The sequence below is a fragment of the Lates calcarifer genome, linkage group LG17 (genome assembly GCF_001640805.2).
Source record: "Lates calcarifer isolate ASB-BC8 linkage group LG17, TLL_Latcal_v3, whole genome shotgun sequence".
Lineage (NCBI taxonomy): Eukaryota > Metazoa > Chordata > Actinopteri > Centropomidae > Lates > Lates calcarifer.
The window spans coordinates 18,095,599-18,122,346 of NC_066849.1; the positions used below are offsets into that span (position 1 = coordinate 18,095,599).

The following is a 26,748-nucleotide window of genomic DNA, read 5'->3' on the forward strand; positions in this document are numbered from 1 at the left end:
TATTGGACTTTTTCACTGGTGCTGCTGCTTCCGGGTAGAGCTTCTCGGTGTCCGTACCCATTCGGTCTCCTTCTCTCCCCCTCTTACTGTGCCCCTTTATCTACAGCTTTTACCACTCAAAGGTGGAGACCTGCCTGACAAGACAAAGCCAGGGTATTAAAACCCATAGAACACATCTCGACGAGGCACTGAAACCTCATTGGTCACATTCCTGATTGCGTGGCGAAGGCGGAAGTGAGGCGTCTCTGTGATGTGATGAGAGCACGATGATCGCAGATCTGTTGATATTCGGGTAATTTCTTAAATGTCTGACACATTTTTACCTTGAGACATATTTTTATTTAACTGAGATGTTCTCTGTGTGTATCATTGTACGCGGTGGTGTCAGTTAGATGGCGGTCTAACAAGCTAACTAGCTCCGTGCTAATGCCAGCTCAGCAGCTAACGTTAGCTCTGCAGGTAAATAATCTCACCTGTAAACAAACACTTTCGTCTCTCTCTGTTCTCTAGGACCTTACTGGTGAATGCAGGGGCTGTGCTGAATTTCAAGCTGTGAGTATTACACAAGTTGGACTTCTCGTTTTGTCAGTGTACACAAAGGATAGAGCAACCAGGAAACTATTACAAGGAAAACAGACACACAGACGTATAAAAATGTACAAATCTCCAGTGACAGTCACCAAAAATAGTATTATAGAACAGTACAAGGTTGTAAGAAATACTGTTTCATTATTTAAATGAAAAAATTGAGCAGAAAATGGTAGAAGTGAGACTGCAGTACTAGTCTGTTTATATATTTGAGCCTGTGTTTACTTAAATCACTGAAAATATTAATAATTGTGATTTTTACATTTAAAAAAGTTGATGACATGAGTGAGTGAGGTGTGAAAGCTTCACATCAGCACTTTCAACTGGTTTTGTTAGCCTCTCTCCGATGCACAAGTTATGTTACTGTAAATAAAACGACTCCAGAGGGTTAACCACCACTGCTTTAAAGTTTACATGTGTACAAGGGCTACATATCTCTATTTGATTTTATTTATCCAGGATGTATTTCTGTAAACGTGCCAGTGCTAGCTGATTTTCCAGCGAAGTGACAGCATGCAACAATATATCATAAAGACAACAATAACAACAAAGTAAGTTTCCCAGAGACAATGCAAAGGCCATGCAGAGTGATCGGAAACAGCAAAACATTAGTGCTGTAATACAACAACAGTATCCATCATTTGGTACATGAAGCCATGCAAGCAGCATGAAGCAAGCCACACTGACTCTGACTCTGACATGCAGACGTACACAGCAGAGATGATCAGTACAACAAAAATAAAATATGGTTAATCTAAACTGTGGTAGATTATGCTGTGTTTAAAAAACAAACAAAACGCTCCGATAAACAGATGAAACAGCAAGAAGTTGACTGTGGATGTTTTGCAGCAAAAGGAAGGAGAGCCAAGGATTTGGAGATGAGTCCAGAGCGCCAACGACAGGTGTGTGTGAATATTACAAAATTTAAACAATGTGTGTGTCACAGATACTTAGAAAAACAGCAGCAACAACTGATGAGTCTGATTTTTAGGTGACAACGTCAGGGAGTTCCTGCTCAGCCTGCGATACTTTCGGATCTTCATCGCTCTGTGGAACGTCTTCATCATGTTCTGCATGATCCTGTGAGTAAGACACTAGCAGTAATTAAAGGGGTTGGGAGTGATCTTATTTAATCAGAGTGGCTTACTGACCAGGTGTACAGCTCAGATACTTGAGTTTTTGCTGGCCTGATTAGTTGTGTGGGAAATCTGTGTTTTGTGTTTAGTGGTGAGAGTGTTGTACCAGGCTGAAATATTAAAAGTGAGTATAGGCTCGAGTAGTGTTCTGTAGACAAGAGTTAAAATGTCTTGGCTGACAGAGTACTAAACAAAGTAACACAAGCCTTATCCTTTAATTAAAAATAATAATGATAATAAAACTTTCTGACATCATTCATAGGACAGAATGGTACAGAAATATAAATTCACATTTAGGATTGTGTAAATCTTTTCTGGTGACACATTTTCACCAGAAACATATAAAATTGCCTTTCACCAGGGTAGTTAGTAGTAGGAGGAGTTCAAGTCATAATCCAAATGTAAACAAAAAGGTGATATCGCTCTCAAGTGGATTAATATAAGGAAATACACTAGGCAACAATTAGGTTAAGGTTTTCTGAGGCTGTTAAAATGTTTTTAACATCACTTAAGAAAGCATTAAGTGATGGCATTTTTGTGACACAGGGGTAAAACAGGCCCAGAAACCAATATTGATTGATTGAATATTTTGGTTACAGATTAAAGTAGGAATGTGAGTAATCTGGTTTGTGGTGTCTAGTACACATTATTTATTTTGTTATTCATATATTCATGTTTTTCAATCCCACTCTCCTCCTCTCATCCTGCCTCTTAATCTTCAACTCCACTTCAGTTTGTGAAGAATACTTTTTTTTAAAAAAGTCCTAGATGTGGTGCTGTGAATTTGTTTCTCATCTAACGGTTGCCCTGTCTTCACCCTTGCAGATTGTTTGGATCATGATCAACATGTGCAGTGAGAGTCTCCCACTTCCCACTTCGTCTCTAAACTTCTCTTTTTCTTTTCCTTTGACCATTTTTAACTGTAATTATGCTCCATTTTCTTTACCACTGCAAATTCTAAATCCATATCTGGCTGTACAGGAATTTGTGAATTGCTGTATTTATTTTTTCTCATAGAAGTTGTTACATTTCTCCTTTTTGTTTTGGTTTAAGCTGTAACTATACCAGCACCCCTGTCTTCTGCTGGACACGTGTCGTCAGTGTGCCCTTGTGCTTCAGTACAGCATGCTGGTTTCTTTATTAAAGAGACACCAGGGCTGAAAAATGACAGGCAGCTTTTACTAAGAGGAGAGAAAATGTTTTTCTGTGCTCATCAGCCGTCTGTCTGGTGGTGATGGTGAACCTTTGACTTACTGAGATCATCTTGCTGAAACGTCCTTTTATTCCTTTTACCTACACGGCTGTCAGAGTTCAGCTGGATCCAACAGACAAATCAGAAAGATCTCTATCACTTTCTGATATGATAAATGGCTCCAACATCTATAAGTTTTACTTACCTGCTGTTATGTGCAGCCTCAAGGATAAAAAAAAATGTAATTTTCCTTAATTCTGGGGCACATGTGCTGTAAGTAAATGTATATGCGCTATAATGTAAATGTGTCCTTATTCTTAACAATAAAAATCCAGTTTTCTTACCAAATGTCTCTTATTTAACTTCACTGGTTGTGACATTGTCCACTGATGGCAACATTTAATCCTGTTAACTACATCATACTTACTACATGTCGAAGACATCCATACATCACATCCATACAAGTATAGAGATTCTTTTAGATACTTAACTCATCACATTTTAGTTTAGCCATCGTTTATATTCCCTAAATCTTCTGTCCGTGCTGTAGAGAAGATGGGTGTAAATCATGATCCTGAGGGGTGTTATGGTTATGAGGTGTTATAACTATTCAATGGGGACTTGTGCTATCTCTCAGGGTCTTTGACTGCGACGGTGGACTGTATCATCTATGTTAGACATAAACAAAGGAACTATGGTTGACAAGAGAGTAACGTGGAGATGCATGGTCTAATATCACAGAGATAATAAATAATGAAGGACAGAAAAACAGCTAACAGCACACTCAAAAACCTAATCTGCTGGTTTTAATTTAAATGTATTTTTAGCATTGATATTAGCATTTAACTAAACATATTTCTGTACCTAAGTGCCGCCTCACAGACTTCTAGTTTTGTTTGACCTTGGAAAAAGCTGCAGTGGCTTGATGTTTCATGAAAATATCTAGGGAGTTGAGTCTAGGGAATTCAAGGTCATTCTTTTCATTACACATATGGTGGTCTGCTGGTAAGCTGCTGAAATTGCCACCCAGTTAGAGACTGAGACTTGAAGTTGTGAGATGTAGAGAAGGAGAGTTACACAAGAATCACACAAGTATGTAATGTACTGTTTCCCCCACATGCATGTAATAAAGGAGCCTTGAACTCATGAATAATATTTAGGAATGTTTTATTTTTGTATCTGTGTAAGTTTTATTGACAAAATGATTTCTATTGGGAACCATTTTTTACAATTAACTGACACTTATGTAATTAGCAAGCAGTAAAACATTTATTTTCAGACAGATGGACATGCTGTCCATCCAAAGACTTAAAGATGCAATTTCACAACAGCCCATAAAGCTAAAGATTATGACACATTCATCGTCTGCAGTAACAGAGCAATTTCTGGTTAAATTAGAGACATTTTACTGTGAAAATTCAGTGAACACCATTACATACACATACACACACACACACAAAAGAGAAAATTCCAGTATCATAAAATCTCTTTATAGTGCAGACCTGTAGCTGTATGTGTTGTCAACACATCAGACTCAGGTTAGTTTGCTGGGCAAACCAAATGACTGAAATATCCTCATGGCTGTATATTTACAATTATTGCATTCTCTAAAAACTCTTTCCTCCTCTATACTCACTTGACAATATAGTTAGCAAAAACCAAACTGTGAGCAATGTTTTTCTACTTTTTGTCATTTGATGCAACCTGTCAGCAGGTGTCACTGATTGTTTATTAGTTATCTCTTAGTTCTGAGTTAGGCGTTCAGGTAGGCTGGTTAACCTTTAGGCTTCAAAATGAGTCTTATTTTTGTGAAACTGTTTAACTTGCATTGGACTAATCTAAGACCAAAATGAAGACTGGCCTAAAACTACTGACCAGTCCAAAATATAAGCTCAATCCTGCATTCATTTGTGTGTGCATCCAGTGTGTGTGCAGGAAATCTGTATAGACTGATCTATTTACTGGAGTGTGAGGGTTTCCCTGTACTGGAAAAGATTCTACATTGGACACAAAGACACTGAGAACCCAGGATAGACTCTAAAACCAAACAAGAACCCAAACCCGGGGAACAGAGGTTCAGTGAACTGGTTTTGGAAAGTGTAGAGGTGGATCAGCGTGTCAGAGGAGACTCTGTAGAAGGACAGAGTGCCAGCATTGTGATCCACATACACTGATACTCTGTTAACAGAATCAGAGGAGGGAGAGAGGGGGAGGTTGATTTCTCTGTTATTGTGCCAGACAGAGTAACCACCAGCAGAGCAGCACAGACTCCAGGACTGATCATTCCCTCCAAACCTGCTGTCAGCTAGGCCTCCTTTCCTTTTGATTCCACTGTAACTCAGTGCTATAAGAACCTCTCCTTCCCACTCCACCTCCCAGTAACAGCGGCCAGTCAGACCCTCTGTACCCAACAACTGACAGCAGTAGTCAAATCTCTCTGGGATAACAGGGTATGGCTGGTCATTTAACACCCATGTCACCTTTCTGTTGTTGTCTGACAGTATGAGGTTTCTGTTTGCTGTGTCTGGATCCAGAGTGAGTTCACGGAAATCTGATGGAGAAACACAAGAGACTCAGTACAGCTGCAGTTACTAGTTCATCATTGGTTCATTTAAGGACCGTTCCATTATTAACTTCATGAAAATCTTCATGGTAACATATGACATCAGTGATTACACTCAGGTTTTAGACAGATGATGTGAGTTCAATGAATGAACTAAAAACACACTTACATTTCTTCAGACCTTGTGTCAACCTTTGTTCTCCACAAGACTCAACCCTGAAAGTAGGATGTGGGTTAAACAATCACATTAACCTCTACTTCTACAAATGAACCAAGGGTTGGTATCAGGCCTACTGTCCTGCCATCAAGTCTTTTCTAAATGCCATGTCTTTCACATCAGTTTGGTCACTATACCAGGCTCAAAGAAAAAAATATTTGTGACAAAGAAAATATTTCCCAAATCTCTCCATACCTGAGAGTGTTCAGGCTCCAGCTTGGATCCTCAAGTCCAACGGACAGCAGCCTCTCTCCTGTTGCTCCTGGATGATTGTAGCTCAGGTCAAGCTCTCTCAGATGGGAAGGGGTTATAGCTCAGGGCTGAGGCTAGAGAAGCACAGCCTTTCTCTGTGATCAGACAACCAGTTAGCCTGCAAACACATAAAACAACATATGAGGTTAGTGGTAGGTCCATTAAGGTTACGACATTACTACAATACAATCATTTTGACAACTTTGAATCCTGACCTAAGAGTTTCCAGTGTACACTGTGAACTCCGCAGTCCGGCAGAGAGATGCTCCACTCCTGAATCCCGTAAGGTCATTGTTGCTCAGGTCCAGGTTTTTCAGACTAGAGGACTCTGAGCTCAGAACTGAGGACAGAGCTTCACAGCTGCTCTCTGAGAGGTTACACAGACTCAGCCTGAAGAGAGAACAATGAACAAGATGTCAAGAAAAACTATGTATGTCAGTATGCCAGTATTCAAACATGAGGAGCTATACATCTGGATGGTAACCCAGCGAGAAACTGCTGAATTATAACATGATCTCACTTGAGAGTTTCCAGTGCACAATCAGGACTCTTCAGTCCATCAGAGAGAAGCTCCACTCCTGAATCCTGCAGGTCATTGTTGCTCAGGTCCAGCTCTCTCAGATTACAGGACTCTGAGTTGAGGGCTGAGGCCAGAGCTTCACAGCTGGTCTCTGAGAGGTTACAGCCACTCAGCCTGAAGACACAAATCACCACACTTTGAACATTAAAATATCTTGATTTCTCCCTTTCAGTGTCTCAACATTTAAGCCAGTTTTATTCAGAAAATCCTGCCTGTCCAGTTTCTTTTTCCTCTTCTGTTTAAAGGAAAGCAGTGTGTTTATGTGATCTACGATGAATAAATACAAATGTACTTACAGAGCTTTCTTGGAAGCTTTGACCACTGGTAGCATCCTCAGAAGAGCTCCTTCAGAGGCTGAATACTTGCTAAGGTCAAACACATCTAGCTCCTTATCTGATGTCAGTAAGATGAAGACCAGAGCTGACCACTGAGCGGGAGAGAGATTCCCACTCAAGATTTTTCCAGAACTGAGGAATGCCTGGATCTCCTCCTCCAGGGAGTGGTCATTCAGCTCATTCAGACAGTGGAACAGATTGATGCTCCTCTCTGGTGAGGGATTCTCTTCAATCTTCCACTTGATGTATTTGATTGTTTCCTTCTTGATCCGTGCACTGCCTCCCGTCTGTGCCTGAAGGCCACCTATGTGAGTCTGATTTGTCTCTAGTGAAAGGCCCAGGAGGAAGCGGAGGAACAGGTCCAGGTGTCCATTTGGACTCTCTAAGGCCTTGTCCACTGCACTCTGGTAGAAGTGTACCACTGCAAATTCTACATTTACTGTCTTAGACTCATTGAAGATCAGTTGTTCTTCTGACAGCAGCAGGTTGTTTCCACAGTTGATGAATGTCAGATGGACGTAAAGAGCAGCCAGAAACTCCTGAACGCTCAAATGAACAAAGCAAAAGACCTTTTCCTGATGCACCCCAATCTCCTCTCTAAAGATCTGTGTCAATACTCCTGAAAACACAGAGGCTGCTTTGACATCGATGCCACACTCTGTCAGGTCTGATTCATAGAAGTTCCTGTTGTCTTTTTGCAGCTGCTCAAAAGCCAGTTTTCCAAGAGACAGAATCATCTTTTTCGTCTCTGGATTCCAGTGTGGATCCGTCTCATCTCCTCCATGATACTTGATGTTCTTCAGTTTGGACTGAACCACCAGGAAGTAGATGTACATCTCAGTCAGGGTCTTGGGCAGCACTGCCTCCTGTTCAGTTTTCAAAGAATGCTCTATAACTGACCCAATGATCCAGCAGAAGACTGGGATGCGGCACATCATGTAGAGGCTTCGTGATTTTTTGATATAGGAGACAATTCTGTCGGCCTGCTCCTTATCTTTGAATCTTTTACTGAAGTATTCCTCCTTCTGTGGGTTGGTGAAACCACTTACCTCTGTCACCATGTCGATCCACTTAGCTGGGATCTGATTGGCTGCTGCAGGCCGTGTGGTTATCCAGAGGCGAGCAGAGGGGAGCAGTTTCCCCCTGATGAGGTTTGTCAGCAGCACAGCCACAGAGGTCGACACTGTAGCATCAGTCAGGATCGCATTGTTTTGGAAGTCCAGAGGAAATCGACACTCATCCAGACCATCAAGGATGAACACAACCTTGAACTCTTCAAACCTGCAGATACCTGCTTCTTTGCTGTCAAAGTTAAAGTAGTCATGAAGAAGTTTCACCAAGCTGTACTCTTTGTTGTTCAGCACATTCAGCTCTCTGAAGGTGAATGGAAATATGAACTGTGTGTCCTGACCAGGACCACACAGTTCATTGTCTTCAGCCCAGTCCAGAGCATATTTCTGTGTTAGGACTGTTTTGCCAATGCCAGCCACTCCCTTCATCATCACTGTTCTGACTGCTTTGCCTCTTCCAGGTGAGGGTTCAAACATGTCTTCACATCTGATAATGGTTTCTCTTTTGATTAGTTTCCTGGATGCTTTTTCAATCTGTCTGATTTCATGTTCTTTGTTGACCTCTTCAGCCTCTCCCTCTGTGATCTGGAGCTCTGTGTAGATCTGGTTCAGAGGAGTTTGGTTTCCAGTCCCCTCAAACAAACACTGGAATCTTTGCTGCAGATCAGATTTGAGTTGATGCTGATAAGCTGCAGCTTTACCTCCTGAATGAACACACAACAAATAAGATCAATGAGTGAATTAAAAAGTAAATATCCTTATTTCATTTTTGAAAGGCCTGGTCACACCAGTAACATCAATCATAGCAACGAGATTCATGAAGAGGACAAAATGTCCACTAACCTTGTGCATCAAGACATATTTTGATCAACCCAAACACAAATTTGCAACATTTGCAAGCCATTTTGATGGTGCAGGTTGACAGTGATGGGTTAAAGGTGGAAGGAGGCTGGGGCGCCCCCATAGCCAAATGGTTGGAGCATGTACCACATGGGCTTAAGTGCCCTGAGCAGCTGGTCCCCGGATTGACTCCCGGTCTGGCTGGATCTTTACTGCGTGTCATTCCCCTGCTCTGTTTCCTGTCTCATCTCCACTGTCCTATCCAATAAAGGTGAAAAAGCCCCAAAAAAATAACTTTTTAAAAAAAAGTGGAGGAGGCTAATATAGTTTGTTAACTTTGTTGCACCATCCACTTTTATTAAACCTCCTCTTTATACTGCTTCACAAAAGAGGAAGGAGTCAGTGGTACAAATACACCAATCAGCCATAACATTAGGACCACAGACAGGTGAAATGAATAACATTGATTATCTTGTTACAACATGTACCTAGCAGTGGGTGGAATATATTAAGCAGCAAGTGAACAGTTTGTCCTTGAAGCTGATGTGTTGGAAGAAGAAATAATGGGCAAGTGTAAGTGTTTGAGCAACGTGTATGCTAAATTGTGATGGCTAGATGACTGGGTCACAGCATCTGCAAAGCTGCAAAGTTCTCATGGGATGTTCCCAGTCTGCACTGCACAGGACCTACCAAAGGTGGTTGAACAAAGGAAAACCAGTGAACCAGTGACAGGTTCATGGGCAGCCAAGGCTCATGATGCACCTGGGGAGTGAAGGCTGGCCCGTGTTGTCCGATCTGATAGAAGAGCTATTGTAGTTCAAACTGCTGAAAAAGTTATTGCTGGTTCCAACGAAAATGTCATAACACATAGTGCATTGCAGTTTGTTGTGTGTGGGGCTGCGTAGCTGTAGACTATTCAGGGTGCCCACGCTGACCCGGGTCCACCTCCAAAAATGTCTACAAAGGGCACGTGAGGATCAAAACTGGACCATGGAGCAATGGAAGAAGGTGGTGTGTTTGTGTATCCCTTAACTGGGGAGGACATGGTACCAGGATGCACTATGGAAAGAAGGCAACCCAGTAAAGGCAGTGATGTTTTGGACAATGTTCTGCTAGGAAACTTTGGGCCATTCATGTGGATGTTACTTTGCTGTGCATCCCTTCATTGAAACAGTGGTCCCTGATGGCAGTGGCCTCTTTCAGCAGGATACTGCGCCCTGCCACGTGGCAAAAATGGTTTGAGGAAACAACAAGTTCAAGGTGCTGCCTTTGCCTCCAAATTCTCCAGATCTCAATCCAATCCAATATCTGTGGATGTGCTGGAAAAACAAGTCCGATCCATTAAAGGATCTGCTACTGACGACTTGGGGCAAGATACCACAGCATACCTTCAGTGGTCTAGTGGAATCCATGCCTCAACGGGTGGTCATAATGTTATGATGGCTAATCTGTGTATGTGTTCTTAACACTATATGAACTTCCTGTCCCCTCAGCAACTTGGTTAGCCAGTTTGCTAACTGCTTCTTCTTCATCATTTCCTCTTTTATTTAATGAAATGATGTACGTTCCTAACAACAAAGTGCCATGGAGAGTAAACAGCACATTACAGAGAAAATACACAGAAGCTCTCCAGGTGCTAGCATGTTCCTAGCTTGCTACTATGTCAGCCATTAGTTTGCCAGCTACAGTGATTAATCAACTAGCCTGTACTCCATTAAGCCTCTAGTGCTGCCTCTGTTATCAAGACATACAGCTGAATTTCACTGTGCCACTTTGTGACCAGGCCTTAAATAATTAGCATATTTCCCCTCTATCTCGAGAAATTTGGAAATGTCACATCACACATTTACATTATGTTAAACCTTAACAGAAATCCTTACTGTTCTGCAGTATGTTAGCCAATTCCTCCAGATTCATATCCTTCAGGAAGTGCACCAAGATCTTCAGAAATGCCCCTCTGCTGCCACCGTCGTCCTCCCTCTGCGTCTCTAAGTGTTGTGAATTTGAATTCAGAACCTCCTGATGCCTCTGCCTTATTTGATCCTCCACAAAAGCGTCAATGTTGCTTTTGACCTCCTGGTACAAAATAATATAAGAGATGAATTACACAAAAATACCAAAATCAGCAAACACAAATGTCAGTCTTGACAAAGGTTTACTTATTTGTTGATTTGTTTTTTTGTTTACTTGTACATGCACAGACCGAAAATATTACGTCCAGCTCAATGGGAGGCTCCTGGGCAGGCTGAACGCTGTCAACCTCTGGCATGTCTTTACCTCTGTGGAGTATCAAAGAGTAGTTTGCTCATAAATGTACGTCGGCACACAAGTGTTCAATTTCACATGCTCACAACAACTGATTGAATTCTACCTGCCTGTCATTTATTAAAACTCACTATAAAAATAATGTTTATGTTTTGAAGCTGATAACAACTTACGAAAAATCTATAATAATTTCCTTTGAAATGTCACTCCTGATGGACTCAGAGATGGGTCCAGTTCCAGAAGAATCTTCTCCATGCTCCTGCTGTTGACTTCAACACAGCATACATGATTTTTATCAACAAATAATTAAAGTCCACTAAAGTCCATTAAAAATGTATGGTGCAATGAACTGATTATTTTTTCATCCAGATTTCAACTGCTGATTTTTACTGCTGTGAAAAAATCAGAATGTTATGCTAATATATGAGACACACAAACTGGGGTTAATCTGAGTTTGACTTTGTTAAACTTAGACAAGCAAGTGTCATGTTCTTGGCCATGGCTCTGGACCACCACCCCCCCAATTTCCCTGTGTTCCCTTGTGTTTCTTGTGTGTGTGTGTACGTCTCTTTCTCTCTGTTAGTGTGGGCATGGCACACCACACCTTCTTCATTAACTCACCTGTTCCTCATTACCTCATCAGACCCACAGTATTTAAACCCTGCTCCTCACTCCATTCATTGCCAAATTGTTCTCTTGCTCAGTGTGATAGTTATGCTTTGGTCATCTAGTGCTTTTGGCTCTGTTTGTTGATTCCTTGTGTTTTGGGCTTGTTCCTGAATTAATCCTATTTCTCTTGCACCCAGGGTCTGTCTGCCAGCCCTTTCAGTCACGCTCTACACACCAGTCAGCCTGTGCAGTCACCACCACCCCTTTTAACATTCAGTAATAAGGTCTGTGGTCTACATTTCATTATTGATTGTGGCAACAGGACCCTTTATTTCAAACCAACTGCCTGCCTGTGCAGGGAACAGACAATCAAGGAGAATAAGATTGATGAACTGATCATATTAGCTGTGTCACACCATCACATATGATTAAAAATGCTAATATTTTTGACACTGATAACTTACTCAGAAGAATCAACGTTGACGTCCATTGAAAAGTCACTCGTCACAGACTCAGAGCTTGGTCCAGGTCTGGAAGAGTCCTCTCCATGCTGCTGCTGTTGCCTTCAACACACAGATTTCTAACTGTGAGTAATGACGGTGTGATTTGAGTGCTGAACTCTGACCTGGAGATTTCAGAGATCCTCGTCTCACCTCTGAGGTTCGGTCTGGATGTCTGCCTGCCCATGCAGAGTGGTTGTAGTGAGGTGGACTCCTTCCTCTGTCTCCTCAGACTGATTCATGATCGTGCAGGCTCCTTTGTACACACAACAACATGCTCAGGGGACTTACATATTATTTTTTGTCGTTTCTCTCTGTCAAACACACACAACTCTGACTTACTATGTTTTGTGACAGGAAGTTCGCCTAAAGCCTAAATACACATATCAGTTCACGTCTGTAAACTCCAAGAAGAGGCAGGATTTGTTTCTTATTTTCATTCTGGAGGAGCAACATATATTCTTAAATGGGCTTTGAAGCTTTCCTGAACTCCTGGACTACTGTCTGAGGAAAAACTGTAATTGTAATTGTGAACAGGAAAATCATCATCATTATGTATGAAGCGATTCTCTTTCCTCAGCTAGATTACTATGGAACAGCCTGGCCCGTTGACACATGTTGTAGCAAAACAGGGTTAGTCCAGATTCATTGATGTTATCAACAGAATTGCATGTCTCACGACAGGTCAGACTCTGAGGGGAGTAGATGTAGTAACAGTAGACAGAATGGAAAAAGCTGTATTGACAGATGTATTTAATTCTAACCTTATTAATTTATCCCATTACCTGAAAGAGCTGTTTAATTGAACTTTACCACCTACCCCTAATGGCCTTACAAAGTCAGCAACAAGGGCTTTGGAGAGGTGGGTACTAAAAATGCTACATATATGGCAAGATCGTTCAAAGAGAGAGATTGGAGTATTGTATTACAATTCAGCAACACCTTGACATTAGGAGGGACAACTAGGATGTCCCTATTCCATACCCAAATCTACACCCATGGGAAAATAATTTATGTTCTGATAGGTGGGATCCAAACTTCCTTATTTAAAGCTTTTTTTCTGTAAATCAAATAATGTTACAAAAAGAAGAGTAGTGGGAAAATTATTCAACAGTTGGAACAGTGGACATCAAACGGTAAACTGTTGATTAACTACGTCCTGGCATATGTAATCTGAAGCCAACCACTTTCTCTGGATGAAATTACAAAATGTACCCAGAATTTTTCTCATGCTAGTATATCCAGATAAAAATCTCAAACCACCTGTTAAAAAGTACCAAAATACAGGAAATGAAACCATTCTGTTAAAACTTCTCTGGGGAAGCACTGATTGTCCCACCCACATTTTCCACACCCATGGTTGCAGCTTTAATGATGTACAGAGGACGATCAGGTGAAAATTGCATTCAGGAGGACTTATTTCAAATGTCTGCAGCAACCTGTTTCTCTGTCACAACAATGTGAATCAGAAATGACCAAAAGTTAAGAGAAAAAGGACTTTATTTCGCTCTGCATTGTGACTTTTTGCCTCTAGGAAAGTAAAGCTGCACACTTGCAAAAAGTGCAGAAAAAGTAAAATGTGAAATCTTATGCTCAGGTTTTAAAACTTTATGCAGCTGCTCTAATAGCAAAGAGATCTCAAGGTTAAATAAACATTGAGCAGTTATTATTAGAGATGGCATTTTCAATTTCTTTACTTTTAGCTTTTTAATATCCTCACATGTGATCTCTGGCCAACCACTTCTTCTGGATTAAGTCACAAAATATACCCATATTTTTTCCCATGCTAGTATAGCCAGATAAAAGGCTCAAAGCGCCAGTTAAAAGGCACCAAAGCACAGGAAATAACATCTACTCTGTTACAAATTCTCTGAAGAGGGACTGATTGTCTGATTGGCCAACCATCATTTTTAATGCTTTCCACGCCCGTGGTTTCAGCTCTACTGATGTGCAGAAGACGATCAGTTGCACTCAAGACTCTGCCTTTATTTCAACTGTCCGAATACATCATCTCTGTATGAGAACTAAGTGAATAAGAAAAAAAGTCTCGAGAAAGTAAAGTTGCACTTGCAAAAAGTGCAGATAAAGTAAAATATCTTGATGGCGCATAAAACTTTTAAAGGTTATAAACTTTGTATTTGCTGCTGCTGTTATTGAAAAGCTTTTTACCTAATCAAATTACTGAGTAATTATACAGTAACAACATATTATTTATCATATATATACCGTAGATTGAAACAGTATTCGACGCTTGCACCAGCGGCTGTCAAACTTAACGGTTAACAGATCAGCTAAAATAGTGGATCCACTGCGCTCATGCCCAGCAACTGCAGCAGTCGGCGGTAATGCGAATTAACTGAAGTAATTTTAAAGCTCTGTTAAAAATCAGCTACAATACCTTTAGTTGGAGAACCAACCCGTCCAGGACCAGAGCTGAACCTCTGCAGTCACTATCAGAACCCTGGTTCCCATATACCGTGGGTTACTACCGCTATCAGTCTGGCCAATCAATGACGCCCCACTTGGTCATGTGACCTCACTCTGTTCACCACAAGAAACGCATTTGTCGAAGTGTTTTTTTTTTTTTGCCCCATAGATGTGTTAAAACAAGATCTGTTCTCGACATCCATTGCCCTTTAGTTGAACTCACGCACACTCTCACGCACTGAAAACGACTTTCTATATGATGACTGCAAGTGTGTACAGCACAGTATAAATTCTATGCAGCATCTTCATCTCCCTGACCTTCTTCATAACATAGTGTTTTCAGCTTTGTGAAAATGTGTTCACCGTAAGCTGAGGGAGCAGACCAAAAATCCTGTGGTGATGCAGAAAAAAATGCAGAAAATTTAAATGTAAATCTCTCCCAAAATAAAATCATATTGAGAAAATAATCTAATCTAATTTACTCTAATTCAGTTTACCAGACCAATAGAGAGACATTCAATCATAAGTCTGCAGTAGTTGTATGAAGACAGGTCTATTACAGGACTGCTGAATTTTTCATGTTTACTTTCTAAATTTATTTTTTCATATTCAAGATTTTTAGGGTTTTGTCCTCTTCCTGGAGATGTTTTACCATGAGATGGCATTTATTTGGGGGATAGCACTTTAATTTTCTTTGAGGGTCACATAGTGGCAGAATAGTGTACGTCACGTCAACATGGCTGCTGACTGCAGACTGCTCAGTATCCAGTCAGAATGCTGAAAACCCAAAGCTCCTCCTCCACCTCTGTTAATAACTTGGAACAAATATTGCAAACATTGCAACAACGCTACAACACAAACATTTTCTGTGGCAGCTCATAAGGACCTGTGGAAACAAGCAGACTCCAGCCAGACGTTAAGACTGTGGTCAAATAGTGTTTTTTACTTAGAAAGATTACCAACTGAGTGGCATGAGCTGCGAGTAATTAAGCAGCAGTGGCTATTATAAGAGCTGGTTGAATTATCTAAATACTAAGGAAATGTCTCAGTGTGTTTCTTATCTCTTTTAGCAAAAGGCACACTGGACCACCCATAAAAAGGAGATAATACCGTCCCACAATTCTTTGCCTCATCAACATTTAAAGTGACTGACATCAATAATATCCACCTTCAAATTATTTTATGAAGCCTAGTGTAAGTGCAGCCAAATTCTCAGTTATCTTTTCCTAAGCCATCTTTACTTGACCTCATGTCATTTTATCAAAAACAAGAAAAAGAGGTTAAAACAAGACACAATACATATATATATATATATATATATATATATATATTTCAGTGTCTCAATATATATATATATATATATATATATTTTTTTTTTTTTTTTTTTTCTATTTTTCTATTTTTATTTCTTTTTTTTTTTTTTTTTTGACTAGGCCTGAGGACTGAAATACAACCTCCACATACTCCATCATCAAGGGAGAGGAAAATAGAAAAGAAAAAGGATAACAGTCAAAAAACGAACAACCACACAGCCAGTTATTGATGCAAAGGAATGATTACATTATGGGCACTGGAAAAGACTGTGCAGCAGTTGAAAAGATCGTTCCAAGAACAGCTGACAGTTTAAGGCTTGTTTGTTCATTTTTAGATGCAAAGTTGTTGTTTTAGATTTAAGTTTCTTTTAGTCAAAAGGTGAATTTGGACACTTTATGTTTCACTGTTAATTTTGACAGTAATGAAGCATTGTCATGCATGACCAATTAAAACCAACCAAACCAACTCTTGACCTTTAACTTTGAATGTTTAACCCCTTGACATGTTGTAGTTACCACAAGAAGACAATAAGATTAGTGAACTTTTTATTGTTGTATGTGTGTAAGTTTTAGTACAAGGAATAATTTTGTTAAAGCCAGTGTTTTATAGTTAACCTAGAAAATAAAAAGACAGGAAAACATGTATATATGCCAACAGGAAGATGTGAAGACTTCTACATGATCAAATTTTACCGTCCACAGCTGGAGTACATGAGTAAAACTAAAGTACAAATGAAACATATTTCCATCTGCCAACTGTTAACAACAGACTGTCATATGAATCAAGAACTCATCATACAGGTTCAGCTTAAAGATAAAAAAAGATCTTTGTTAAAAGTGAAAAATCAGTTACATTTGACTGACTTACTCCTACTTACAGTGATGTTTATGTGTGAGCAACCTTCAATATGAAAAAAGAGCAGGAATAACTAGTTGTTGAGGTTGTTAAGGACACATTCCTTGAAAAAAATTTTTTTTCAGATTTAAGATGCTTGTGTATGCTTGTGCAGATATATGGTGATTTCAGAGTTTTATGTGTATTAAGAAATAATAAAGGTGGAAAAACTGTCTAAACACCCCCAGAACTCTCCTAAATATCAGCCGAGATGTTAAAATACTGCTGTCTGTTTATAGTTTCACAGAGTCACTAGCATGGGTGTAGAGTCTTAGAAACCATTCAGACCAAAAACAGCCCTGCATTAACACAACGGGGGATGGGGGGTGGGGTGGGGGGTTACATTTAGGCATCAGATGATATATAATTTTATCGCCCATTGCAATTAAAAAAACACTCACAATAAGTTGATCATGGTGAATTTCCATCATCGGGATAATCATGAATGGGAATAATCGTTAATATCCTCACTACTTGAAAAAAGCTTGCACACATACACACCTGTATTGATTTATTTTGAATTGCCACAAGGGGGAGCTGCATCTTTCTCGTAATTCCAAAATGCTAAGCCTGTCACTGTGGTGGAAGGAGCGGCTTGCCTATTGTATCCCCTGCAAACAAAAGTTAAATCCGGTCCAACACCTCCAATTTGAGCTAACATCTCTGTGACAACCAGTGAGATAATGACACACAGATCTGGACTATCCCCATTCAAATGAATGAGGGGGCTGCATTTTTTCAAACAGGAACAATGTTGGTCTGAATGTCTTGGAGATTCTACATTGGACACAAAGACACTGAGAACCCAGGATAGACTCTAAAACCAAACAAGAACCCAAACCCGGGGAACAGAGGTTCAGTGAACTGGTTTTGGAAAGTGTAGAGGTGGATCAGCGTGTCAGAGGAGACTCTGTAGAAGGACAGAGTGCCAGCATTGTGATCCACATACACTGATACTCTGTTAACAGAATCAGAGGAGGGAGAGAGGGGGAGGTTGATTTCTCTGTTATTGTGCCAGACAGAGTAACCACCAGCAGAGCAGCACAGACTCCAGGACTGATCATTCCCTCCAAACCTGCTGTCAGCTAGGCCTCCTTTCCTTTTGATTCCACTGTAACTCAGTGCTATAAGAACCTCTCCTTCCCACTCCACCTCCCAGTAACAGCGGCCAGTCAGACCCTCTGTACCTAACAACTGACAGCAGTAGTCAAATCTCTCTGGGATAACAGGGTATGGCTGGTCATTTAACACCCATGTCACCTTTCTGTTGTTGTCTGACAGTATGAGGTTTCTGTTTGCTGTGTTTGGATCCAGAGTGAGTTCACGGAAATCTGATGGAGAAACACAAGAGACTCAGTACAGCTGCAGTTACTAGTTCATCATTAGGTTCATTTAAGGACCGTTCCATTATTAACTTCATGAAAATCTTCATGGTAACATATGACATCAGTGATTACACTCAGGTTTTAGACAGATGATGTGAGTTCAATGAATGAACTAAAAACACACTTACATTTCTTCAGACCTTGTGTCAACCTTTGTTCTCCACAAGACTCAACCCTGAAAGTAGGATGTGGGTTAGACAATCACATTAACCTCTACTTCTACAAATGAACCAAGGGTTGGTATCAGGCCTACTGTCCTGCCATCAAGTCTTTTCTAAATGCCACGTCTTTCACATCAGTTTGGTCACTATACCAGGCTCAAAGAAAAAAATATTTGTGACAAAGAAAATATTTCCCAAATCTCTCCATACCTGAGAGTGTTCAGGCTCCAGCTTGGATCCTCAAGTCCAACGGACAGCAGCCTCTCTCCTGTTGCTCCTGGATGATTGTAGCTCAGGTCAAGCTCTCTCAGATGGGAGGGGTTATAGCTCAGGGCTGAGGCTAGAGAAGCACAGCCTTTCTCTGTGATCAGACAACCAGTTAGCCTGCAAACACATAAAACAACATATGAGGTTAGTGGTAGGTCCATTAAGGTTACGACATTACTACAATACAATCATTTTGACAACTTTGAATCCTGACCTAAGAGTTTCCAGTGTACACTGTGAACTCCGCAGTCCAGCAGAGAGATGCTCCACTCCTGAATCCCGTAGGTCATTGTTGCTCAGGTCCAGGTTTTTCAGACTAGAGGACTCTGAGCTCAGAACTGAGGACAGAGCTTCACAGCTGCTCTCTGAGAGGTTACACAGACTCAGCCTGAAGAGAGAACAATGAACAAGATGTCAAGAAAAACTATGTCATCTTACTTTGCAGCTCAAAGGATAAATACCCCTGAGTATGCCAGTATTTAAACATGAAGAGCTATACATCTGGATGGTAACCCAGCGAGAAGCTGCTGAATTATAACATGATCTCACCTGAGAGTTTCCAGTGCACAATCAGGACTCTTCAGTCCATCAGAGAGAAGCTCCACTCCTGAATCCTGCAGGTCATTGTTGCTCAGGTCCAGCTCTCTCAGATTACAGGACTCTGAGTTGAGAGGCTGAGGCCAGAGCTTCACAGCTGGTCTCTGAGAGGTTACAGCCACTCAGCCTGAAGACACAAATCACCACACTTTGAACATTAAAATATCTTGATTTCACTCTTTCAGTGTCTCAACTTCAGCTGATATTTCTGATATTACTGATATTCAAATTCAATACTACATAATCATAAACAATAAACTAACATTTAACCAGTTTTATTCAGAAAATTCTGCCTGTCCAGTTCCCTTTTCCTCTCCTGTTTAAAGGAAAGCAGTGTGTTTATGTGATCTACGATGAATAAATACAAATGTACTTACAGAGCTTTCTTGGAAGCTTTGACCACTGGTAGCATCCTCAGAAGAGCTCCTTCAGAGGCTGAGTACTTGCTAAGGTCAAACACATCTAGCTCCTTATCTGATGTCAGTAAGATGAAGACCAGAGCTGACCACTGAGCAGGGAGAGAGATTCCCACTCAAGATTTTTCCAGAACTGAGGAATGCCTGGATCTCCTCCTCCAGGGAGTGGTCATTCAGCTCATTCAGACAGTGGAACAGATTGATGCTCCTCTCTGGTGAGGGATTCTCTTCAATCTTCCACTTGATGTATTTGATTGTTTCCTTCTTGATCCGTGCACTGCCTCCCGTCTGTGCCTGAAGGCCACCTATGAGAGTCTGATTTGTCTCTAGTGAAAGGCCCAGGAGGAAGCGGAGGAACAGGTCCAGGTGTCCATTTGGACTCTCTAAGGCCTTGTCCACTGCACTCTGGTAGAAGTGTGCCACTGCAAATTCTACATTTACTGTCTTAGACTCATTGAAGATCAGTTGTTCTTCTGACAGCAGCAGGTTGTTTCCACAGTTGATGAATGTCAGATGGACGTAAAGAGCAGCCAGAAACTCCTGAACGCTCAAATGAACAAAGCAAAAGACCTTTTCCTGATGCACCCCACTCTCCTCTCTAAAGATCTGTGTCAATACTCCTGAAAACACAGAGGCTGCTTTGACATCGATGCCACACTCTGTCAGGTCTGATTCATAGAAGTTCCTGTTGTCTTTTTGCAGCTGCTCAAAAGCCAGTTTTCCAAGAGACAGAATCATCTTTTTCGTCTCTGGATTCCAGTGTGGATCCGTCTCATCTCCTCCATGATACTTGATGTTCTTCAGTTTGGACTGAACCACCAGGAGGATGGATGTACATCTCGGTCAGGGTCTTGGGCAGCACTGCTCCCTGTTCAGTTTTCAAAGAATCCTCCATAACTGTCGCAATGATCCAGCAGAAGACTGGGATGCGGCACATCATGTAGAGGCTTCGTGATTTTTTGATATAGGAGACAATTCTGTCGGCCTGCTCCTTATCTCTGAATCTTTTCCTGAAGTATTCCTCCTTCTGTGGGTTGGTGAAACCTCTTACCTCTGTCACCATGTCGATCCACTCAGCTGGGATCTGATTGGCTGCTGCAGGCCGTGTGGTTATCCAGAGGCGAGCAGAGGGGAGCAGTTTCCCCCTGATGAGGTTTGTCAGCAGCACAGCCACAGAGGTCGACACTGTAGCATCAGTCAGGATCGCATTGTTTTGGAAGTCCAGAGGAAATCGACACTCATCCAGACCATCAAGGATGAACACAACCTTGAACTCTTCAAACCTGCAGATACCTGCTTCTTTGCTGTCAAAGTTAAAGTGGTCATGAAGAAGTTTCACTAAAGCTGTACTCTTTGTTGTTCAGCACATTCAGCTCTCTGAAGGTGAATGGAAATATGAACTGTGTGTCCTGACCGGCTTTGTCTTCAGCCCAGTCCAGAGCATATTTCTGTGTTAGGACTGTTTTGCCAATGCCAGCCACTCCCTTCATCATCACTGTTCTGACTGCTTTGCCTCTTCCAGGTGAGGGCTTAAAGATGTCTTCACATCTGATTGTTGTTTCTGTTTTGATTGGTTTCCTGGATGCTTTTTCAATCTGTCTGACTTCATGTTCTTTGTTGACCTCTCCTGGCCCTCCCTCTGTGATCTGGAGCTCTGTGTAGATCTGGTTCAAAGGAACTGGACTTTCAGTTTTAGCAGTCTCCATAAACAAACACTGGAACCTTTTCTTCAGATTAGATTTGAGTTCACGCTGGTAAGCTGCAGCAAGACTTCCTGAATAAACACACAACAAATTAATAACAATGAGTGAATTAAACAGTAAACATCATGACTTCCATTTTCCCCAGGTCACACAAGGGTTAGAGACAAGTTTGGTAAACTTAAATGCACAAATTTGCACCATTGTGAGCCATTCTGACAATGCTGGTTGACGTGGTGACTCAAAAATGGAGGAAGCTAACATAGCTCATTAACTGTGCTGCACCGTATGTTTTTATTTAATCCCTCTTTTTGGGAGTATACTGCAGCATTGTAGCATAGTACGCACGGGTCTTCTGAATACTATATGAACTTCCTGTCCCCTTAGCAACTGAGCTAACGAGTCTGCAAACTGCTGAGTAGCATGGAGAGTCTTCTTCATTCTTCCCTCTTTATTTAATAAAATTATGTACATTCCTTACAACAAACTGCCATGGAGATTAAACACACATTATAGACCTAGTGCAGAAGTACTGTGGCCATGATTATGACTTCAAGTGCTAGCATGTTCCTAGCTCGCTGGCATGTTGGCCGACAACTACAGTGACTACTAGCCCTGCAAGTAGTCTGTACTCCATTAAGCCTCAAGTGCTGCCTCTGTTATGACAACATACAGCTAAACTTCACTGTGCCACTTTGTGATCAGGCCTCAAAGAATTAGCATATTTCCCTTCTCTTGAGAAATTTAGAAATGTTACGTCATGCTTTTCCATCATGTTAAACATTGTCAGAAATCCTTACTGCTCTGCAGTATGTTAGCCAGCTCCTCCTGGTTCACACGCTTCAGGAAGTGCACCAAGATCTTCAGAAATGCGTCTCGGCTGCCACCGTCGTCCTGGTCCTCCCTCTGTGTCTCTAAGCATTGTGGATCTGAATTCAGAACCTCCTGATGCTTCTGGATTTCACGCTCCACAAAATCGCCAATGTTCCTCTTGACCACCTTGTATGAAACAATATACTGTATGAATTACACAGGAACACCAAAATCAACAAACACATTTGTCAGATTTATTTTTTTTAATAAATGATCATCCAGTCCACCAAATTTTTTTAGAGCAGATATGAATCATCAGTTTAAATAAGATTCTTGACAAAGATTTAGTTGTTTGTTAGTTTGTTTGTTTACTTGTACATGTACAGACCGAAAATATTGCGTCCAGGTCAACTGGAGGCTCCTGGGCAGGCTGAGCATTGTTAACCTCTGGCATCTCTTCACTGGAGTAACAAAAAATAATTTGCTCATAAATGCATGTCAGCACACAAGTATTAAAGTTCACATGCTCCCAACAACTGACTGAATGCTACCTGCCTGTAATTTAGGAAAACTCACGATAAAAGCGTTTTGAAGCTGATAACAACTTACATGGGAAAATCAATTAATAATTTCCTTTGAAAAGTCACTCCTCACAGACTCAGATCTCGGTCCAGGTTCAGAAGAATCTTCTCTGTGCTGCTGCTGCTGTTGGCTTCAATACAACACACAGGATTTTTAACTACAAATAATTAAAGTCTACCTGATCAAATTGGTCTCTTCAGTTGGGTCTTGACAAAGAAACAATACTAATTCCTGTCATTTATTAAAACTCACAAATGATGAAGAATAATATTAATACTTTGACACTGCAAATTATCCTGAAAAATCGAAACATTTTTTATTTGAAGCGTCACTCTTCACAGACTCAGAGCTTGGTCCAGGTCTGGGAGAGTCTTCTCCATGCTGCTGCTGTTGGCTTCAACACAACACACACAGATTTCTAACTTTGAATAATGGTGGCGTGATTTGAATTCTGAGCTCTGACATGGAGTTTTCAGAAATCCTGATCTCACCTCTGCAGGTTGGTCTGGATGTGTGGTTCCTCATGCACAGTGGTGGTCTGTGGGTTTGACGCCTTTCTCTGCCTCTTCAGATTGACTCATAGCAGAGCTGACACCTTCATATACACAACAACATGCTCAGAGGGCTTATATATTATTTCTTGTCATCATTTCTCTCAGTCAAACGACAAACATACAGAGCTCTGACTTACCATGTTTTGTGACAGGAAGTTCACCAAAAGCCTAAATACACAAATCAGTTCACGTCTGAAAACTCCAAGCATAGCCAAGCAGAATTTGGGATCCACATCTCCTGGAGCCGAAAATGCTACATTAAGGATCAGTCTGCAATGCTGGTGTGCCACTGTCTCTGGTAATCAAGGTGTCGTCTGCCTCTACATAACACATTTTTTATGACCTAACACAATAGAAATCACACTGAGATATGTGATGTGGGTTAATGCGTCTTTTTAATAGATATAATTGACTTTTTCAAAATGAATAGCATATTTAGAGTACTTTTAAGGCCACATATAATATTTCATTACTTAAGTATTCTATTTGAAATATTTCATGCTTAAATTCAAGGTTACTCAGGTGGGACACAGCTAAACAGCTGTTTCAGTAAGGTGTACAGATAATTAATGCGTTGTTTTGGATGACTGAAAAACATCTCCATGATTAATCTCTAAGTTACAGCACTGCAAACAATGAGATCTTTGAAGTGATAGTACATAAATTCCTCTTCATTCGTCACGTGCTGATGAAGCAACTGCTTCTGTTCTCATCTAAACAATAAAATTACAGTGTAATTGTACGATGACATCATCTATCATTTATTATTTACCGTAGGTTTAACGTTATTCGACAGTTGGATCAGCGGATGTCAAACTTAACGGTTTTAACTGTTTTTTAACTGATTGTCTGCATCCGTGATCACTGGTTATCGTAGTGCAATGCGGAACGGTAGTGTTGGATGATAACGTTGTTTCAGCTTTAGTGATGCCATCAGGAGCAAACTGCACTCAGAGTCTGCACGTATTTCATGTATTTCATTATGTACGACTGCAACCCATTTCGATGTGAAAACTGTGTGAATCTGAAAGGATTAAAAGTGAAGAGAAAACTAACTTTACAACGCTCTGCAGTGTGGCTGTTTCCCTTGAGATGACTCCAGTTGCGCACTTGCGAAAATCTAACGCCGATGACACAGCAAACTACTGCACTTTTTGGAGTTTTAAAACGGTCCGTGTACATAACGGCCAATCGACTTTCGTTCTGGAATGGAGAGACAGAAAACAGAGAGCTAACAGAGCCGGCCTTAGCTAGCTATGTTCACTGTTTTTTGGCAGCACAGAAAAGGAAAACACGAAATGTGGGCTCTTAGCAGAGCGTTTCTTCCTCATCTGTTTTCACCTATGTCTCGTCATCTGTTTCTGTCTTCCCACTGCTGCTCTTATTTATAACTTAAAGACTGCAGTGTAATTATACAATACCAACACATATTATTTGGCATATTTACCGTAGGTTGAACGTTATTCGACAGTTAGGTGAGCGGACGTCAAACTTGACGGTTAACGGTTGATAAGCTAAAATAGCGGATCGCCTGCGCCCACATCCAGCAGTGACAACAGCTGGCGATAACACAAAGAGAAGAAAAGGTGCCTACCCTGAGCTGAAGAAATCCATCTGAACCCGGTCCAAGACCACAAGCCACTTCTCTCACTTCTCTCTTCATCCGGGCTTTATTGCTGTTCTCAGCCCACTAAAGACATCAGCCACAATAACTTTCCGCCCTGCCCACAACTGTTGTCCTTAAATTGAACTCACACAGGCACCACTTCTCTTGAAGCTGAACTCCTGCACCACAGTCATATGAAACTTCGTAATGTTATCAAAAAAAAAGTGTTAAAAACAGAATTCGACGAGATTCACCAATATTATCAACAGCAGCATGTCTTCTAACAAGCCAGAGTCTGAGGGACCATTTAATAAATGGAAAACTTCTGCAAATGGCCGCCACGGACAGAACGTTGGACAGAATAAACATTATAATAAGAAGATGAAGACAGAATATGTTATTTCAAAAACAAGAGATGAGTAGACTTCTATAACTTTAAGTTTTATGTCTGCATTTGCAGCCAAAAGAGCTGGCACAGGTTCACCAAACGAGCTCAGTGTGAACAAAGCTCTGCACTGTGGTATCCCCCCCACCCCCACCCCCACCCCCCCAACTGCGCACTTGACGAAAAGTGCATAAAAGACTTAAAATAACGCCCACTGCTGCAGTTTCTTGATTGTATTTGATGCTGGTCTCCATTAAAAACTGCGCTCTTTGTCAGAACTACACAACAAAGTGACAGACTGAATTTTACTTACAGATATTTAAGTGTCCAACATTAACGGCAGTTGGAGGAAAAACGATGAGAGGAAATAAGTTATTTATATTTATATTTATATTTATATTTATACTTATATATCTAGGAAAGTACCTTTCACTAGTAACAAGCTGCAACACGTCCGAGATTGAATCCCTCCCTTCGGCCCTGGGACGAGGAGGGGGACATGATTAATTTGACAGTTACGTGACCCCTCCTACAATCCTGCACGTCCGGAGTATACAGTTCACTCAAAGTTTGGAGTTTTTCTCTCTGTTTCGAAAAAGCGTCCTTCTTATTCTGCAGTCAGATAATATGACATACAGGAAAAAGTAAGAGTGAGAATATTGTAGAGAGCAGAGATAAAATAATTAATATGTTAATTAACATATTAATTAATTGTCCAGCTTCTCAATGTGAGGATTTGCTGCTTTTATATCATTCTAAACTGAACAAGCATCAGCTGCAGCCAGGACCATGCAGCTCAAGAGTGTACAGGGCCCTGAGAATAATTTGGTTTAATCTACTTGTTTTTGGTTTTCAAAATCATTTGCACTCATGGGAGAACAGTCACATGGCATCTTATCAGCTATGTACACCCAGCCAAAAAATAACAGTCTGTTGCATGGACCCAGTGGCTCACTAAGCACCGGGTGGAGACGGGTGAGATAAGGGAAAAGAGTCACAAAATCCTAGTTTGAAGAGTAACATTTCGTCCCAGACACAAGGGTTAAAGTCCTGTGTGATAGTAAACGATGGTATTAACTTATTTCCTTCAGTTTTTTTAATTTATTTATTATAATTGCACTAGTTTGGGTCACCTGGTGACCTCGGGGGCACTAAGCAAGCACTCAGTTTCAGAAATGTGAATCATATTTCTGAATGCTGTTGCTGTGACATAGCTACAAATTAGGATATCTGTGATTTCATATGTAATAATCTCTTATCTGATTTTGCATTCAAATTAGAAGAGCAACATGGACACAGATACGCAAAGTTTAATCAACATGAACTGGCCAAAGTGTGACACAGAACATATTACACTGAACAAACATACACACAAAAAATTCAGTATGTTAAATGCTTTAAAACAACGTCACTTTTGTGTCTTTGCTATCTGGCCTATTTACATGTGTGTGAATGTTGTTGTGGCCTGAATAAACATGAATTAGTCATAACTGCTTTTAC

General features: G+C 40.8%; 2 protein-coding genes and 1 pseudogene across 2 annotated transcripts; 1 reads left to right on the forward strand and 2 right to left on the reverse strand.

The window, feature by feature from the left end:
* The first annotated feature begins 52 nt into the window (after positions 1 to 52).
* On the forward strand, positions 53 to 3,264 carry smim7 (small integral membrane protein 7). The gene is made up of 5 exons (XM_018673011.2): positions 53 to 292; positions 511 to 552; positions 1,438 to 1,490; positions 1,580 to 1,670; positions 2,550 to 3,264. The coding sequence occupies exons 1-5, from the start codon at positions 267 to 269 to the stop codon at positions 2,563 to 2,565; spliced, it is 228 nt and encodes a 75-aa protein (XP_018528527.1). The 5' UTR covers positions 53 to 266; the 3' UTR covers positions 2,566 to 3,264.
* Positions 3,265 to 4,480: 1,216 nt separating this feature from the next.
* LOC127138967 (protein NLRC3-like) lies at positions 4,481 to 14,669 on the reverse strand. Its single transcript, XM_051077497.1, is given in 14 exon segments — positions 4,481 to 5,467; positions 5,649 to 5,695; positions 5,892 to 6,001; positions 6,003 to 6,066; positions 6,164 to 6,234; positions 6,236 to 6,338; positions 6,469 to 6,642; positions 6,825 to 8,637; positions 10,654 to 10,849; positions 10,977 to 11,052; positions 11,212 to 11,307; positions 12,112 to 12,210; positions 12,301 to 12,403; positions 14,546 to 14,669. Coding segments are annotated over 13 exon segments (3,492 nt in total). The 5' UTR covers positions 12,390 to 12,403; positions 14,546 to 14,669; the 3' UTR covers positions 4,481 to 4,913.
* Positions 14,670 to 16,420: 1,751 nt separating this feature from the next.
* Positions 16,421 to 25,063, reverse strand: LOC108881143 (NLR family CARD domain-containing protein 3-like; annotated as a pseudogene).
* Between the last annotated feature and the right edge of the window lie 1,685 nt (positions 25,064 to 26,748).

What these genes read in the sequence shown, in the direction of transcription:
- smim7 (XM_018673011.2), top strand. Translation starts at nt 267, where the DNA reads ATGATCGCAGATCTGTTGATATTCGG. An exon ending in GCAGATCTGTTGATATTCGG is followed by an intron (nt 293 to 510) that starts GTAATTTCTTAA and finishes TCTGTTCTCTAG; the next exon opens with GACCTTACTGGTGAATGCAG. An exon ending in GCTGTGCTGAATTTCAAGCT is followed by an intron (nt 553 to 1,437) that starts GTGAGTATTACA and finishes GATGTTTTGCAG; the next exon opens with CAAAAGGAAGGAGAGCCAAG.